This window comes from Mirounga angustirostris, unplaced genomic scaffold, assembly GCF_029215605.1.
Source record: "Mirounga angustirostris isolate CCGP_5_RB_7025 unplaced genomic scaffold, mMirAng1.0.hap1 SCAF_7, whole genome shotgun sequence".
In the NCBI taxonomy this organism is placed as follows: Eukaryota; Metazoa; Chordata; class Mammalia; order Carnivora; family Phocidae; genus Mirounga; species Mirounga angustirostris.
Window position 1 is genome coordinate 43,104,561 of NW_026991715.1, and position 14,647 is coordinate 43,119,207.

The 14,647-nt window shown below is 40.7% G+C and overlaps 1 protein-coding gene and 1 pseudogene across 3 annotated transcripts in view; both read right to left on the reverse strand.

The window, feature by feature from the left end:
• MIER3 (MIER family member 3) overlaps positions 1 to 14,233 on the reverse strand; it is a 51,680-nt gene extending 37,447 nt beyond the window's left edge. The window contains exons 1-2 of one of the 3 annotated variants that reach the window (XM_045895131.3): positions 14,129 to 14,233; positions 2,557 to 2,647 (exon numbers count right to left, since the gene is read on the reverse strand). In XM_045895131.3, the coding sequence (XP_045751087.2) occupies positions 2,557 to 2,616 (60 nt within the window). In that variant the 5' untranslated portion in view covers positions 2,617 to 2,647; positions 14,129 to 14,233. Of the gene's footprint in view, positions 1 to 2,556; positions 2,648 to 14,128 lie in introns of those variants that run through there. The other 2 variants (XM_045895139.3, XM_064596137.1) reach the window with 2 other exon arrangements.
• LOC123857877 (importin subunit alpha-1-like) lies at positions 9,781 to 11,656 on the reverse strand (annotated as a pseudogene).
• Positions 14,234 to 14,647: the final 414 nt, after the last annotated feature.

Here is a 14,647-nt window from a genome sequence, read left to right on the forward strand (position 1 = left end):
GGCAACCCAACTAGCAAAGACTGTCCCCTTTGTCAAACCAAACTGCCAGGTCAGATTTGCTTTCTTTCAGAGAAAGTCTGACTTCATTTTCCAATTCTAATGAGTGTGTTAAATCATATTTTGAAGCATATTAAAAACCACTGGGTAATAAATCACAAAACATGTTACTATAAAATAGATTACTAAAAGCAGGCAATTCAAGATTAAAATGATGTAAGATCTAATAGAATTTATTCACTGTATCATAAGTTATAAAGAATAATCAACATGTAGTTCCTCATTACTTCATTTATTTTCATTCAGTGCAATGTGTAGCTAAAATTGATAAGTTATTTATATTACAAGGGATGTGGTAAAAGGCACAGTAATCCTTTGGCAAATGTGTACATGTATGTATTGAACTTTGGTGTTTGCTTTGGAAAAAAAAAGAATTAGGAGTAAAAAATCAGAAATACTCCGCTAATTTCATTTGTGTTCAAACTTAATATTTGATGATACAGAAAGGTATGTGCTGCTAAAAATAATCAGTCCAGGAGTTAGCCTTTCTTTTTATTTTTAATAGGAAGTGGGAAAATATCACAAGATGAAGTGACATAAGGATTTTTATCTGTGAGTTTTATCAAGTGTTCATAGATATATAGAAATCTGAAGAAAATTTCAGTTTCCTTTCGGAGACATGACCTACAATGTATATTGAAACTACTTGAAAACACTTGTTTAAATAGTGTTTACTATTGCCTATCAATGCTGGCTTTACTTTGCTCTTTCCAGAGCCCTCCTTCAAGAGCAATGCATTTTTTGACAGTGGTCAGGAGAGAAAATAAATAGTCACTAAATGAAAATTATTCTGCCTCTCACTATCTACACTCCACAACATACTGTCTGATATCAAAAAATCCCAACAAGGACCAAAATACTCCATTCCTCACACCATGCTTAACCTAAAAAATATATGACAGGAAGATTTAACATGCATTAAGTAAGTTCTATTAGCTTATTATATATCCTTCATTTTAAGGTGTATTTCTAAGAATATGCCTTGAGGGGCGCCTGGATGGCTCAGTCGTTAAGCATCTGCCTTCGGCTCAGGTCATGGTCCCAGGGTCCTGGGATCCAGCCCCACATTGGGCTCCCTGCTCTGCAGGAAACCTTGCTTCTCCCTCTCCCACTCCCCCTGCTTGTGTTCCCTCTCTCACTGTGTCTCTCTCTGTCAAATAAATAAATAAAATCTTAAAAAATAAATAAAAATAAATAAAAAATAAAAATACACCATGAAGATTTCTTCTTATATCTTAGTAACTCTAATTGTAAAAAAAAAAAAAAAATTCACTTCTCTAGGTCAATTGACCAAAACAGAAAACAGGTTGAACAAAACAACTATTTAAGTACTGACAAGTGCTTCGTAATTCTATGTTGTGCTGTATTAGAATGGAAACCAGAAAGAGTCTTAAAAAAGCTTAACTTGACAATTTCAGAATTTCAGCACTAAGTAACAGGCAACCAGTTTGGAGAACTGGGTTTGCAATGGAATGCACAGGGCATGGATAAACAGGGTCTTCTCTCAATGGAGGATCATTATCATCTCCCAGGGTATTAGCAGAACTAGACTTATAAATTATCTTGAAGAAGGAATGCACAATTTAAGGAATACCAGTGACTTTGCTCTCCATCCCCCCAATGAATTTTCTGGTGTTAGCTTGAGATGAAAGACTTGCATCTTCTATACTCTTGGTTGGCTTTTCAGAATGTGAGCATCTTGCTGTATTGAGTGTAATTCTGGTGTTTAAAGGTATGGGGGCAGAGGTATAGCATGGCCTACAAATACAAGCCAACTTCTTCATCTGGTGTTCAACTAAAGAGATACCTATTACTGAAGGAAAATTGACTCCATTGGACTTTTTGAGAGGCTTTATGTCTACTTCCAGTGTGGTAGTTTCCTAATGCTTTCTTTCTTCAGTTCAGTTTTTAAAAAAAATTATTATAGGGGCACCTGGGTGGCTCAGTCAGTTAAGCATCCAACTCTTGGTTTCAGCTCAGATCATGATCTCAGGGTTGTGAGATCAAGCCCCAATCTGTCAGGCTCCAAGCTCAACAGGGAGTCTGCTTGAGAGTCCCCCCTCGCTCTCTCCCTGTGCTCCCTCTCTCTTAAAAAGAAAAGTAAATAAATAAATAAAATTTAAAATCATTATTATGTGGGTGCCTGGCTGGCTCAGTTGGTGGAGCACACAACTCTTGATCTTGGGTTGTGAGTCTGAGCTCCACGTTGGGTGCAGAGATTAATTCAAAATAAATAAAATCTTTAAATAAATAAATAAAATAATTATTATGAAATGTTTCAGGAATATCAAAAAGTATGCCATTTAAATAGCTTTTTATCTTTCTTTTTCTTCATTTAGTTTGCACAAACTAAATGTAAATGCAGTATGATTCCACATTATAAGCATTTATTGAGTACCTATTAAGTGCATATTATTTCATATAATCCTCCCAACCACCTTGGAGGTGGATATTATCTCTATATTATAGATATAGAAACTAACAGAAATTAAAACTTACCCAGCTTGCAAATGACAGAGTTAAATTTGGGCACCAAGCTGCCAGAGCTCTTTTCTTCATATCAAGATGTCAATGGGGAAACCAAGAACTACTAAAAAAAAAAAAAAAAAAAAGCATTTAGTTGAAATCTTGGTAATTATGAATGAGACTAAGAAAACGCTTTTGGAGGAAAAAACATGCTAAACTAAGGGACCCCATTGGGATTAAGCCATGAAACTGGATAAAAGAAAAAATGTGTATCTTACCAACTTATCGTAATAATCATTCAGTTAGGTAAAATAATCTGAGTTATATGGTGCTTCAAAGATAGCAAGCCGAGAGGGCACAGACCATGTCCAACGAGTCCCGCTTTGAATACACTTGGCCTAGCACACCACTTGGCACATAGTGCACACACACAGTAAACATGTGTTGAATGAATGAATGAATGAGGATCTAGTCCAACTACAGCCACTTCCAAATGACCCAAGGTATACAATATGACGGTAATAGGCAATGTGTCCTACTGCATCATTTGGAAGGGTGTTTTAGAGGCAGCAGTCATTCACTCATTAATCCATTTACAAATCACTTCCATTCCTGGCCTTTGGTTGGATTGGGCCCACCCATGCAATGCACGTACCAGGAAGTCCAGCCAGGGACACGGGCCCTCTGACTCACTGTGCATTCAGGCAGCCCTATTGCTCACCTGTTCTGACTTGTTGTGGTCCCTCTCCCTCCCCCACCTCAGACGCCTAACTCCCCGTGATATCGCAGCACAGAGTAATGTCCCTCAGGGCCCCCTTACTTTTATGACTCACTGGGACATGCTTCTTTGGCTTTCACCCCCTGCATTCCCTCTGGAACCTCCACTCATCCAGAACTGCAAGTTTTTCCTCGTCCACACAAGCCACCTCAGCTCTACCTGGCCTTCCATCTGGGAGAGGAAGGGACATACTGAGCTCGCTGTGCTGGGATCTACAAAACCACAATGCAAAGCACCTCTCCTCACGCACCAACTTGTATTTCAGCTTTTGAAATACTTATACCCTAACACTTATCTTTACACACAAATGAATCCTCCCCACCACTGAGTGGATTTCTAGCCAAAATGACCATGTCAAAGTGTGCAAGGACAAGTCTATTCTTTTTTTTTTTTTAAGATTTATTTATTTATTTTAGAGAGAGATAGTGCATGAGCACGTGGGGAAGAGGGGCAGAGGGAGAGAGAGATTGGCAAGCAAACTCCTCACTGAGCACACAGCCTCATATGGGGCTCGATATTACGACCCTGAGATCACAACCTGAGCCAAAATCAAGACTAGGACCCTTAACTGGCTGAGCCACCCAGGTGCCCCAAGAACAAGCCTATTCTTTGGCAGAACTTTTAGACATAGAAAGGATTTTCTGGAACTGGTTATATCAGAAGCATTTATGAGCTGTATTAGTCTGCTAGGGCTGCCATAACAAAGTACCACAGGCTGGGTGACTTCAACAGCAGAAATTTATTTTCTCACAGTTCCATAGAGTGGAAGTTCAAGACCAAGGTGTTAGCGGGTCTGGTTTCTCCTGAAGCCTTTTTCCTTAGCTTTTAGATGGCCACTTTCTTGTTATGTCCTCACATGGCCTTCCCTCTGTGTGCACGTATCCTTGGTGTCTCTTTGTGTATCCAAAAGTCCTCTTATAAGGACATCAATCAGATGGGATTAGGGCCTACCCTAATGGCCTCATTTTAACTTAGTCACATCTTTAAAGGCCCTATCTCCAAATACAGTCACATTGTGAGGTACTATAGAATTAGAACTTCAACATATGAATTTGGGGGGACACAATTCAAGCCATAACATGTGCCCCCCTCAGATTCTTTCCACCCAATCTGCCTCTCAGACTCACAGTTTCTGCCATGGATGACCAACTCCATGTAGGGAACTGCATGCTGGTATCTGGCTTCTTCTGCCACTTCTGTACTCGGACAATACACCAGCTGCAGAGCATGGAATCTGGCTTCTTGAGTAACTACTGGAGGGGCTAGATGGTGTAGGGCAGAAACATGAAAGTTTTGATTCTATATGAAACAAATTTGCAGACACGGGAGACTGAAGAGTGTCAGGCAGTTAAATTTCCTCTCTCTTTCCCTTGGATGGATGACTCTGGGGTACTGGTTCTCCAAGCAACCTGTCTTGAGATGTCCAGTGTGGTTGAGTAGACCACACCTGCTCAGCCCACCTGCTGGGCCTCCTGTGACTTTTTCATGAAACAATGACCAACATAATTATGCACCACCTTGCATTGCTTCCCATCCTTCCCTGTTTAACTTCCTTTTTTCCTCACTCTTGTTGCCATGGCTTTGCCATCGCCAATTATCCCCAAATACATCATCACTTAATCCTTGCCTCAGGCTCTGTTTTCTAGGGAACCCGCGCTAGACCACTGGCACACTTGACAAATGAAAAATGAGACAAAAAAAAGTCCTGGTAATTAGAGACAAATATTGACAAGGAATCTTGGGGCTGATAGTGCACTATCAGTTAATCAAGAACATGGTCCTGCATGATATATGTTGAGTTCAGAAAACTCATCATCACTCTTAATGAAATATAAGATTAGAAAGTATATCAGTCAGTTCAAAATAGAAAAACAGAAACCATTCTAAGAATTAAAAGAGAGGAAATTCAAATAAATAAATAAAAATAAAAACTAAAATAGAGGAAATGAAACCACGAATTGGTTGCACAGGTCCTGAAAGAGCTGAGATTCCAAACAGATGACTGTCAAGTTATCCGGAGATTTGCAGAAGCAGAAAGTGCTTCCAGTCCTAAGCTGGAGAAACAAAGAATAATCAATGTTACCACAGCCCAGGGGCCAGTGAGTGGGGGGAGCTGGAACTAGGGTGTGCTTGCCTAGCCAGAGCTGTACTGGGGATGGAACCAGAGACAGAGAAAGAGGGACAAGTATCCTGGCTTCTCTCTTCCTCTCTGTGATTTTCTGCCAGTGCCTCCCATTACCTCCCATTTTCTGCCAGTGCCTCCCATTACTACTACCAAGAAGAAGCCAGCTGACCCAGGAGCCTGCAAAATGAAGCTTGTAGGAATTGCTGCCCTTGCCCTATGGAGGAGTTCAAGGGAATTAATGGCACAAGCTCAGGACTGGCCCAGAAAACAAAGTAGGTTAACTTGGAGAAATTGTTAGATGTCAATAACTCTATGGGGCAGGGAAGTGTACCTTGGGAGAAAAAGTATAACACAGATACAGCATAGTGGACATCGGAATAAAACAGACCTGGGTTTAAAGGTTACTGGCATTGATCTGAACTTCTGTTTCCTCTTTTCAGTCTGTGTTGTAACCCTCTTAGAAAGAGTGTGTCATACTTTAGAATTGTCCCACTGAGGGATGTGGAAGCTGGAATTATATCCACCAATTCCCATCCCCATTTGAAGCTAATTCCTGGCATTACCTCTCAGGGACTTTTGTCCTGTCCTTCAGGAGGGACCGGCCCATTGTCTCAGCCAGATAACATTCTTGGGCAGAGAAATGCAGGAACCAGGTGTGGGAGGTGCCATCTGAAAGTGGCTTCGGGACTGACTGAGGACTATGGATCAAGCATCAGCAGCATCTACTGTGGACGGATAGCTGGAAAAGCTCTGAAGATCATATTAGACCACAATCCAGCCTTAAATCAGCACCATTGCACTTTCATATTTTCCTAGACCAGTACTGACTTCACTGACTAATACCCACACTTAGAAATACATTTTTGGCATTGTGACTCAGTACACATGTGTGCATGTATATATACACATATACAACTGAAACAAAAGATTCATAAAATTATACTTATTCTAAATAACATATACTCTGGGATTTTTCCATTTCATTAGATTTTTTTTAAACAAAGGTTGCAAGTCTTGAATTGATTTCATGACCCTCTAAAGACCGTTGGTTCATAACCTAGCTATGCAAAGTGTGGACTCCCGCCACAGCAAGTTAAAGAACTGAAGCCAGAACGTAAATGAGCTGTGTCATTATATAAGTAAAGTCATTAAGCACTAAATTCAGTTGACATTCTTTCATAGCAAGATATTCTCAGTGAAGAAAGCAGTATGTTGATTGATACGTTATAAAAGTCAAAAAGAAGTTTTCTAACATTTGCCCTTTTCTGTTGCTAAAAGATCCCTAGCCCTCCAAAGTCTTGTTCAGTTATTTCTCGGCGTCTCTGAGGAACATCTCTGATGCTGTCATCAAACTACATTTACAGAAGGTCCCCGCCCTCCCCTCAGCGCTGATGGCTAGAAGCAAGCGTGAAAACCACTGCCCACTCCTTCCGCTCACTGCTGCAAGGAAGACCACTTGACCCATACTCCTGGCCTCCCTGTTCTGCTGCCATCTAGCCTAGTGGAAACGAGATTCGAGTTCCCCCTCTGCAGACGAAAAAGAGAAGGAAAACTGGGTCCCCACTACGACTCTGGTTTCCAGGTGTCCAGGTTGCAGATGAGTTCTGTGAAGCTACCATCTTCCAGGATAGCAGTCCTCAAACGGGAGCACCCTAAGGCAGTGGTTCTCAACCAGGGGTATTTTGCTCCCCAGGGGCAAGTGTGCCAACGTCTGAAGACCTTTTTGGTTGTCACAGTGCGGTGGGGGTGGGAGGAGGGGTTGCTACTAGGGTTTGGTAAGTAGAGGTTAAGGATGTTGCTAAATATCCTACAACACACAGGACAGCCCCCCATAACAAAGAATGAAATGACCCAACATGTCAAGAGTGCTTGGAGGGAGAAACTGCGCCCATCAGTGCGCGTCGTCTTCCCTGCGGCGAGCGGGCACGGACTGTTGGCGGCAGGCTGGTTACACATCTTTAATTTCCAGGTGTACCGTTTCCTGACCTTGGTCTGCAACAGCCAGCCAGGTCTCCTTTCCAACCTCCCTCTCTTGGTAACCCTTCTCCCAAATCCCAAATATGCATGCCCACGTATAAAACTTAGGAGGTACCTAAGAAAGGACAGGTGGAAAATGGCTGGCTCTCTCCTGTGCGGAGGGAGAAGCGGTGAGGCGGTCCCTGGGGGCAAAACAAAAAGCTTCGTAAGAATATGAAAGCATCAGTGCCTTGTTTCATGCAGGTAACAACCGTCTGGCACGTCTCTGAGTTTTATGCCCCTATCTATCTGTTTTAGAATTAGAATCCAAAAGTAAGATAAATCCATCACAGGGAGACATAGGAACACGTTTATATGAATTGATGAATGAAGACCGACTTCTTCTGACTGCAAATTCAATCTGGCTAATTGGTTTGACAATGAAGACTCGCTTTGCCATTTAGATACACAGCAGACATTACCATAAATGAAACTGGTTAAGTCTGTGGGCCAAAGTACACTATATAGTATGCCAGAAATGACATCTTTTGCAATTCCTTAGATTTACAATAGAAAACTTTTCACATTAACTTAAAAATGTGAGAGGATGGTGATACAAGTCAGAATATTGGTTACCTACAGGAGGGAAAGGAAGGTATCACTAAAAAGGGAGCAGGAGGGAGCCTGCTAAGTACTGGAAATGTTCTACATCTCCATCTTTGTGGTGATAGTGTGAGTGTGTATAATAGGAAAAGTTCACTGAGCCGGTACACTTAAGATTTGCGTATCTTAGAAAAGTTATATTTTAATAAAGACAACAGCAAAAGTGAAGGGGGTTTTCAAAATTCTTTTGTGAGACTATTCAAGCAAAAAATTTGCAGACCACTGTTGTAGGAGACTGAGAGGACTAAATTTTCCTAAAGCCATGGTCCAAAACATGTCTCTCCTGTCCTCTACCCTCAGGACCTCTCCTCCCTAACATGTCTCATTTTCCTCCCAAACTCCTTTTTTAAAAAATTAATTAATTAATTTTTATTATTATGTTCAGTTAGCCAGCATATAGTACATCATAAGGTTTTGTTGTAGTGTTCAATGATCTATTAGCTGCGTATAACACCCAGTGCTCATCCCAACACATGCCCTCCTTAATCCTCCCAAATTCTTACACCAAGCCCCCAGAAGTCTTACTCTGTAACCACCACCTCTTACATCCTGAACCAGTTCCCTGGGCATTTCTCTCCACCACCTGCCTTCACTGAGATCTGCTCCCCGCCTTGGTCTTCTCTGCCCAGCCCACCCAGGACACCACCCTTTCAGACTGCACAAACCTAGGGTCAGGAAGAGAGGTCCATGTCCTTGATCCTCTGATAGGAAGCCAGGATGCTCCCACCTCTGAGAATCCTAATATTCATGATACTGTCTTCATTCCTGGTCACTCTCATTTACTGACTACCTGGCCACTGCCCTTCACCAATGGACGATCCAGTGTACACACCGCCTTCTCCACCCTGATCCCTGCTATTCTCTTGGTTGCATTTATACTTGAAGAACAGAAGATTTTAATTTTGATGAAGTCCAATGTATCCATTTTTTCCTCTTATGGTTGGTACTTGTTGTAGCCTATGTAATTTTTTGTCTTCTCCAAGTTTTCTAAGACTTTCTCCAGTATCTTTTTTTTTAAATATATTATAGTTTTAACTTTAACATTCAGGTCTATGACCCATTTTGAGTTAATTTTTATATATAGTATGAGCTAAGGGTCAAGGTTCTTTTGTTTTCAATAGAGATACACAGTTGTCCCAACACCATTTGTTGAAAAGCTTTCCCCCATTGAAATAACTTGGCACCTTTGTCAAAAATCAACCGGATATAGACATAGATATAGATAGATAGGTTTTTGATGGTATATATATATATACACACACACACACACATATAAATCTATTTTTTCACTCATATATATGAAAAATTATATATATAATGCCAATTACTAGGCTCCATGTTTTGATTCATTATTCTATATGTCTGTCATAAGACAATTCTCGATGACTTATAATAATATAAGATTGGTAATAAATCTTGAAATCAGACTGTGTAAACCCTTCATCTTTGTTCTTTTTCAAAATTATTTTGGCTATTCAATATTCCTTATTTCCATATGAATTTCAGATTCAGTTCATCCGTTTCTACAAAATGCCTGCTAGTATTTTGCTTGAGATTGTGTTGAATCTATAGATCAATTTGGAGAGAAATGACATCTGAGCAACAGCGAGTCTTCCAATCCATGAACATGACATATCACTCTATTTACTTAGGTCTTATTTACTTTCTCCTAGCAATGTTTCATAGTTTTCAATGTACAGGTCTTGCACACCTTTTACTAAACTTATGCTTAAATATTTTATGTACTTTTGATAGTATTTTTTTTTTAAAGAAAAGAGTGGAATTTAATCTTTATTTACAGGACACTGCAAGAGAGGAGATTCCACATAGAAATAAGAAACCCATTGAGAGGAGGAGCTTCATACAGGTTGTACAGTTTGGAACTCGTCAAGTAGAGTTTCGTTGTAAAAAGTGCTACAATAACAAAACACATTTAAAAAGAGTTCTCAGTAGAGAAACAGTAAGACAAACTTCTCCCAAACAGAGTACACAACAAACAACGTTCTGCCTCAGCTGTACAATCTAAAAGTTAGAGGTCCCGGGAGTGCCATCCTAAACTTGGAATGTATAGTCTTCCGAGGTAATTTTTGGCACAACATTCTGATCTTCCTCTTCCTCTACAGAGAAATACTTCTCAATCAAGTTTAATGAAGCTTTGTACACAGGCTCATTTTCATGGTTTTGTAGAGCTTCAATTTTGTCCAAACCTCCACATTCTTCCATCATTATACTAAGTTGCTCAGTTTCACCTAGTTTCTCAGCAGCCGGAAAGATGTTTGAAATGGCATCCAGAATAACCAGAATAATTTTGGTATCTTTTGCAGTTACGGGGTTCATCAATGGTTCTATTATGCCACAATGAACGAGGTATACAATCTGTTCAACTGTCCCACCACTTGTATAGTTGGTCACAGCCCAGACAGCTTCCTTTTGTGTCTTAAAGTCTGCCTTAGAGAGAACACCAATGAGGAATGGGACTAATCCATGATTCACAACTTGCTGTATCTGGTCCTGGCGGCCAGCTATGATGTTTGACATTGTCCATGTAGCTTCCTTCTGAATATCAGTTTTGGGGTTCGTTAGGAGGCTGGGAAAAACAGCAAGTGCTCCTGCATCTATTACAACCTGAGTCTGTTCATCTGTCCCAGTGACAATATTTCCTATGGCTCTTAGCGCAGCAGTCACAATGGGCAATTCAGTAGCTCCTAGAAGCTTCACAAGCTGGGGCACAACTCCTGTTTTCACAGCCATTTCAATCTGTTCATTTGGACCATCAGTAAGGTAGGAAATGGCCCAGCGGGTATCTGCCAATACTTCTGGATCATCATGATGCAGGAGATGAACTAAGGTAGGAAGAATCTGCTCAACAGCATCTAATGGGGGTGCAGGATTCTTGTTGCAACAAAGGTTTGTAAGTGTCCAAGTAAGGTTACGTAAGTAACCACATGCTAAAGATGACATATCAGGAACTGCAAGGAGAGCCAATAGTGGTTCAACTGCACCATACTTGATAACCAAGTCTCGAAAAACTGAACCATCACCTGCAATGTTTCCTAGAGCCCATGTAGCTTGTTTACTGATGTGGGCATGGGAAGATGCCAACAGAGAAATGAATGCTGGGATAGCACCTCCATCTACCACAGCCTTGGTCTGTTCTGACGTCCCAGAAGCAATGTTAGTGAGAGCCCAACCAGATTCAAACTGAATGGGACTACAATCAGTTCTGCCCAAGAAGGACACAAATTTTGGAATCAAACCAGCCTGGATTATGTTGTCTATGGGGGGCTGTTTTTCCCTAGAAAGCAGCTTCCTAGTAGCTTGAGTAGCCTGGAGCTGGCTTTCCAAATTGTTGCTATTTATGCCTTTGACAATGTTATCAACAGACCAATTTATAGTGCCCTGGTTGTTGCGGTTTTCCTGTAGTGGAGAGGTAGCCTCATCAGGAAACAAGCTTACGTTTCTCCTTTTCAGCATCTGGTCGTCCTTCTTAGCTTTCCTCAGCTCCACATTAACTTCTATTCGGCGCTGCCTCATTTCTGTACTGTCTTTCCCCTTGTTCTTGAATCGTTAAGGCGGGCAGCTGGTGAATTAGCGTTCTCGTTGGTGGACATGGTTATGAGACAAAGGGAGAAAGCTACACGGCCGCTCAGGCTTCCACAGGAGGCAGTCCAGGGCGTGCAGTCTGCGGGTCAGCTGCCCTCAAGATGTCCACCATGGATCACCCCAAAGACGGTGTGTCTTTGATAGTATTTTAAACGGCATTTAAAATTTTCACTTTACCATTGATTGTTGCTAGTATATAAAAATTTAATTACATTTTGTATATTGACCTTGTATCATACAACTTTGCAAAATTTATTTATCTTTTTGTAGCTTTTGGGCAGATTCCCTTAAATTTTCTATGTTCACAAATATGTCATCTGCAAATAAAGACAGTTTACTTCTGCCTTTCTGATCCATATGCCTTGTTCTTTTACTTGCTGTATTGTGATGGCTAGGACCTCCAGGAGAGTGTTGAATAAAAATGTTGGGAGTATTTATTCTTCCTTGTTCCTGATATTCCTGCAGCAAAGCATTGCATCTTTCACCTTTGTGGTGGTTTTGAAATATATTCACAATTTCTCTTACACTCCTCCCCTCAGAGAGTGCAGTCTTTTCCCCTTCCCCTGAATGTGAGCAGTAGTTAGTGATTTCCTTCTAATGAATAGATTCTGTTGGAAAGGACTGTGACTCCCAGAAGATCAGATCATAAATGGCATTGTGGCTTCCTTCTTGCTTTCTCTTTTTCTTGGATCACTTACTCTTGGGGAAGCCATTTGCCAAGCAATGGGAACACACAAGAAGACTTATGAAGAGATCCATATGGTGAGGACCTGAGGCTTCCATTAAATAATGAGTAAACACCTGAAGGCTTGTCCCAACAGCTTTGTGTATGGGGCTATCTTGGACGCAGATCTTTTAGTCCTAATCAAGGCTTCAAATGACTGTAGTCCCAGTTGATATCTTGAATGCAACATCATGAAAGAATCTCAGTCAGAACCACTCTACTAACCTGCTCTAAAATCCCTAGCCCTCAGAAATAGTAAGATGGTAAGTGTTTATTGCTTAATTTTGGGGGGCAATTTTTTACACAGCAATAGACAACTGATATAGCCATTAAGTATCATGTTTCTTGTTTATGTCCTTTATCAAGTTAGGATATTTCCCTTCTATTACTAGTCTGCTGAGAGCATTCATTGTGAATGACTATCGAATTTTGTCAGGTACCTTTTCTGCATATATTGAGATGATCATATTCTTTTTCACCTTTATTCTGGTAACATGGTGATTTCCAATGTCTTTTCAACCTTTCATTCCTAGGATAAACTTTATCATTTGGTGCATCCATACACTGAGAAATATCAAGCAGTAAAAAGGCATGAACAATTGATACATGCAGCAGCATGGATGAATCTCAAAAACACTCTGGTTCCATTTATATAAAATTCACAAAATGGCAGAACTAATCTAGTGACATAAAGTATATTAGTGTTCGCCTGGGGCCAGAAAATGGGTGGCAATTGACAGCAAAGGACAGGAGGAAAGGGTGATGGAGATGCTCTATATATTGAGCATAGTAGTGGTTACAAAAATGTATAACTCATTGATCAGTACCCTTAAAATATAAGTGAATTATATCTCAAGAGAGTTGATATTTAAACGTTTATGCTTGAGAGGCACCTGGGTGGCTCAGGCAGGTAAGCATCTGACTCTTGATTTCAAGCGTGGAGCCTGCTTGAGATTCTCTCTTTCCCTCTGCCTCTGCCCCTCCCCACCACACACATGCTCTCTCTCTCTCTCTCCCTTAAACAAACAAAATAAAATAAAAGTTTATACTTGAATTCTATAAAACTATATAGGTTAAGAATGTATTTCCTAATCATGCCCATTAAAATAAAAATGTTAAGAGAGTAGGTATAGGTTATCTTTAAACATGGTTATCTGTGTTACAACTAATGCTAGCAATATGGTTAATAACCACAGTGAGGGAGAAAACACCGGCCCAGTTAATGGATTTAATCTATTCCCGAATCTAAATGGTTGTTAAGTAAGGGCTTCTGCTGTGTATAGAATTGTTACTGAAATAAGTGTACTCACTGAGCCTGGTTTCCTAAGGTAAAATTCAAGTATGCTTGAGAAATCCAAACCCAAGTCAATTTTCCAAGTCAGAAGACTCTACTTAAGTTATCCTGGTCTAGGAAAACGGGGTTAAACAGAAACACAATCCATGACTTTTCTGATGGCTTTTCTCTTTGTGCTGACAGCATTTCCCCTTTAGCTGTGATAATACTGAAATCTGTCTTACCCTCAACTAGGACTCTTCAGCCTGGAACACACAGAAATGGTACAAATGCCAACAGTTGTTTCTAAATAAACCAGTCATAAAAGAGAAGTCACTGATAAGAGAAACGATTAACATTATCAATTGTAAGTTACTGTCAGTAAAAACAGTTATTCATTATTACCATACTTAGTGCAGGGAATCCTCTCCCTTATCTTTCCCTTTGCAGAAAATAAAAAGAACAAAGGAAATGAGAGATTACCTCTCAACCGAAAATTGCACTGGCCATGTCATCATCCTTGGCACACTCAGGTTGGAATCCAAAATGATTGTTGTCCCCAGGTCAGCCCCTCCTCAGCCCCTCAGCTGGTCAGTCCAGCAACTGGAATATGAAAGAAAGAAAAGCGTTACTGTCAGTCACATTCAACCTTCTTCTTTCTCTATTCTTTTCTTTTGGGGGTGGCATCTGAGAACACCAACATTTTCCTTAGTGGGGGAAGTCAAGGGCTAGTTCTGCCAGTGTGATAGAAAACACCTTTTACAAGAAACCAAAAAATCCCTGAGATCATGGAAATGCAGGACACCTAAGGTTAGTGAGCTGAACAGGGGCCAGGAGCCAATAGTGAGAATGAGGGAGCCATAATCAAAAAGACAGATATGAGGGCGCCTGGGTGGCTCAGTTGGTGAAGCGTCTGCCTTCCATTCAGGTCATGATCCCAGGGTCCTGGGATGGAGTCCCTAGGGAGCCTGCTTCTCCCTCTCCTCCCTGCTTGTGCTCTCT